This window comes from Neopelma chrysocephalum, unplaced genomic scaffold (genome assembly GCF_003984885.1).
Source record: "Neopelma chrysocephalum unplaced genomic scaffold, ASM398488v2 Primary Assembly neopelma1_165, whole genome shotgun sequence".
NCBI lineage: Eukaryota > Metazoa > Chordata > Aves > Passeriformes > Pipridae > Neopelma > Neopelma chrysocephalum.
In genome coordinates, this window is record NW_020897827.1 from 431,250 (window position 1) to 434,134 (window position 2,885).

Consider the following 2,885-nt stretch of genomic DNA (forward strand, 5'->3'; position numbering starts at 1 on the left):
CAGACACATCCCCACACTGCACAGACACTTCCACACTGCACAGACACTTCCACACTGCACAGACACATCCCCACACTGCACAGACACCTTCACACTGCACAGACACCTCCACACTGCACAGACACACCCCCACACTGCACAGACACCCCCACACTGCACAGACACCTTCACACTGCACAGACACACCCCACACTGCTCAGACACATCCCCACAGTGCTCAGACACATCTGCAACTGCACAGACACACCTTCACACTGCACAGACACCTGCACACTGCACCGCTCTCCTGGCTCTGCTCAGCGCTACCATCCTGGGAGCCCAGCAAGCCTCACAAAACCTGTGTTGGCACCCAGTGCACCTCTGTGATTCGTGTCACTCCTGGAGCATGGTCCCTGTCTCCAAGGGGAGGCTGAGGAGCCTCCCCAGCCCCCCTCGTTCCTGGGTGTGACTCTGGGGGGCACCTGAGCGAGACCCGCAGCCCCACACGGGGCCGGTGCTGCCGTTTGACTGCCCCGCTGCCACTTCCTGCTGCTGCCACCTGCTTTGGCACTTGAGGTGTCCACTGTGGACAGGAGGGAGGAAGCCCCCCCTCTTTTGCCATCTGGAGCCTGGACACCTCACTTCCCTCAGGTTCTAGAGCTCTGTCACCTCCCAGACTGGGTGCTGACTGGTGTTACCAGTGGGATTCAGCTTCACTCAGCCCCACACACCTCCCAGCACGAGGCAGAGAGGGGCACCACCGCTGCCCTGGTATCACCCACTGTGTCCCCCAGCCCCAGGGAGGGCAGTGGGGTCTCAGGGCCCTTCTTCTCCCCCCTCACACAGGCTGGGGGGCCGCGGGGCCTCACCCCAAACGGCATCCAGGCCGGGGCTGAGCCCCTGGAGCCCAGTGGTGCTGGGCAGGGGCCGTGGGGCGAAGGCAGAAGACCCGAGGGGAGCAGCAGCACTGACCTCGGAACCCTGGGCTCCCAGAGAGGTGGGTGCAGCCTCGGCTCCTTCCTGCTGCTCCCCCCTGCAGGCAAGGCTGGCCTGGGGGGCTCTGGGGGTGTGAGGGGGCAGCAGGGGCTGCCACCACTCACAAGGGACCAAGTTTGGCTCCAGCACCCAGGGGTGGGTCATCAGTAGCTGCAGGAAGCCCTGAGTGTCCCCTCTATGCACACCTTGGTCCCCAAGTGTGGTGGCTTTACCCCTCCAGGACACAGCCCCTCCACTGCCTGTTCCTCACAGTGGTACTAAATTGCCCAAATTTGGTGGGTGCTTTGCTGGCCCCTCCAGCAGCTGCCACCCTCTGTGCTGTCCCCAGATGCATTTGGAGCTTGTTGCTCCAGGGTGGCATTGCAGGGGTGGTGTCATCACCATACCTGGGCACAGCCACCTGTGTCACCCTTCCCATGTTACTGTTCCCACAAACTGGGCTGCTTGACCTTGGGAGTGAAGCTGTGCCGAGGCTGATCTGGCCAGGCCGGGCTGTCCCTGGGTGCTGCACTCAGGGGGTGGCAGCGAGTCCCTGCCTGTGCCCTGCTCACAGCACAGACTGCCCAGGGCTTTCCAGGCTGGTTTGGGGCCCGAGGGTGGGCAGGGAGGCAGCTTTACCAGCGAGGGGTCCTGCCTGGTGCTGGGTGTCCTGCCTGGTGCTGGGTGTCCTGCCTGGTGCTGGGTGACACAAGGTGACCCATGTGCACCACTGGACCTGCCACATCAGTGGGCTGGAGGTCACCCACTGCCACCACCACTGCTGTGGGGGGCCATGGTGGCCCGTGACCCAGGGGACAGCCCCGGTGCCACAGGACTGTGGGGCTGCTGGGCTGGGCTGGGCTGGGGGCAGCGTGTGGCACTCCATGGGAGCCATGAGCTGCTGCCAGTGCAGGGTGGGCTGTGCCAGCCCCGGGGCTCCTTGGGGGGCTCGAGGCGGTGCCCAGCCCGCCCTGCCACCCGTGTGCCCGTCTCTGTGCCCCCAGATCCCCGGCCCACGGCGGGGGAGGACCCCGGGAACACCGCCGAGCTCAGCCCGGAGCTGGAGGCCCACGTGGCCAGCGCGGTGCGGGCCCTGCAGGAGGAGCTGCGGCGGGTGCGGGAGCGGCTGAGCCGGCTGGAGACGCTCACCTGGGCACAGGTACCCGCCGGGGGGGCCGGGACACCACCCCGGGCCGGCAGGGCTCGGCTGGCCCGGGTGGCCCAGAGGGTGGAGACACCCCGGGGTGTGGTGGCACCTCCCGGCAGGGCCGAGGCTGATCTACCCCACGGTGGAGGCAGGGAGCTCCTGCTCCCTCATTCCCACCGTCCCCCTCCATTCCTGCTGCTCCCTCATTCCCACCGCCCCCCCCTCCATTCCTGCTGCTCCCCATCATTCCCACTGTCCCCATCATTCCCATTTCCCTCATCATTCCCACTGTCCCCATCATTCCCATTTCCCCCATCATTCCTATTCTCCCTGTTATTCCCACTGGCTCCACATTTCTACAGCCCCCATCATTCCCATTGCTCCCCTCATTCCCATTGCCCCTGGGGTCCTGGCCCAGCTGTGCCATTGGATCCCTCACAGGAGGGATCCAATGCCTTCAGCCCATTCCCTCCCTGTCCTGGGGTGCAGGCACTGGAAGGGGGGTGCCAGCCCCACCCGCACCCCAGACCCTGTCCTGTCTTGCAGGGGGATACGGCTGGGACAGACCCTGACCCAGCTCCGCAGGTGAGTTGGGGGTGAGGCAGCACTGTGGGGTGGCCCTGCTGTCTCACCACCCACCCCATGGCCCCCGGGGGCCCGGAGACACAGCGGGGGGCAGGTGACATCCCTAGGGACACATCCCCGGCCTCCAGACACCAGGGACAGCACTGACGATCTCCAGAGGAGGGATGTGAAGGACCACCAAGCAGTGGAGGGCTGGGGC

The 2,885-nt window shown here is 65.7% G+C and overlaps 1 protein-coding gene across 1 annotated transcript in view; it reads left to right on the forward strand.

Moving 5' to 3' along the window:
• ACBD4 (acyl-CoA binding domain containing 4) overlaps positions 1–2,865 on the forward strand; it is a 7,046-nt gene extending 4,181 nt beyond the window's left edge. The window contains 3 exon segments of the mRNA XM_027701679.1: positions 826–976; positions 1,959–2,113; positions 2,648–2,865. Coding sequence (XP_027557480.1) covers positions 826–976; positions 1,959–2,113; positions 2,648–2,701 — 360 coding nt within the window. The 3' untranslated portion in view covers positions 2,702–2,865.
• The last annotated feature ends 20 nt before the right edge of the window (positions 2,866–2,885 follow it).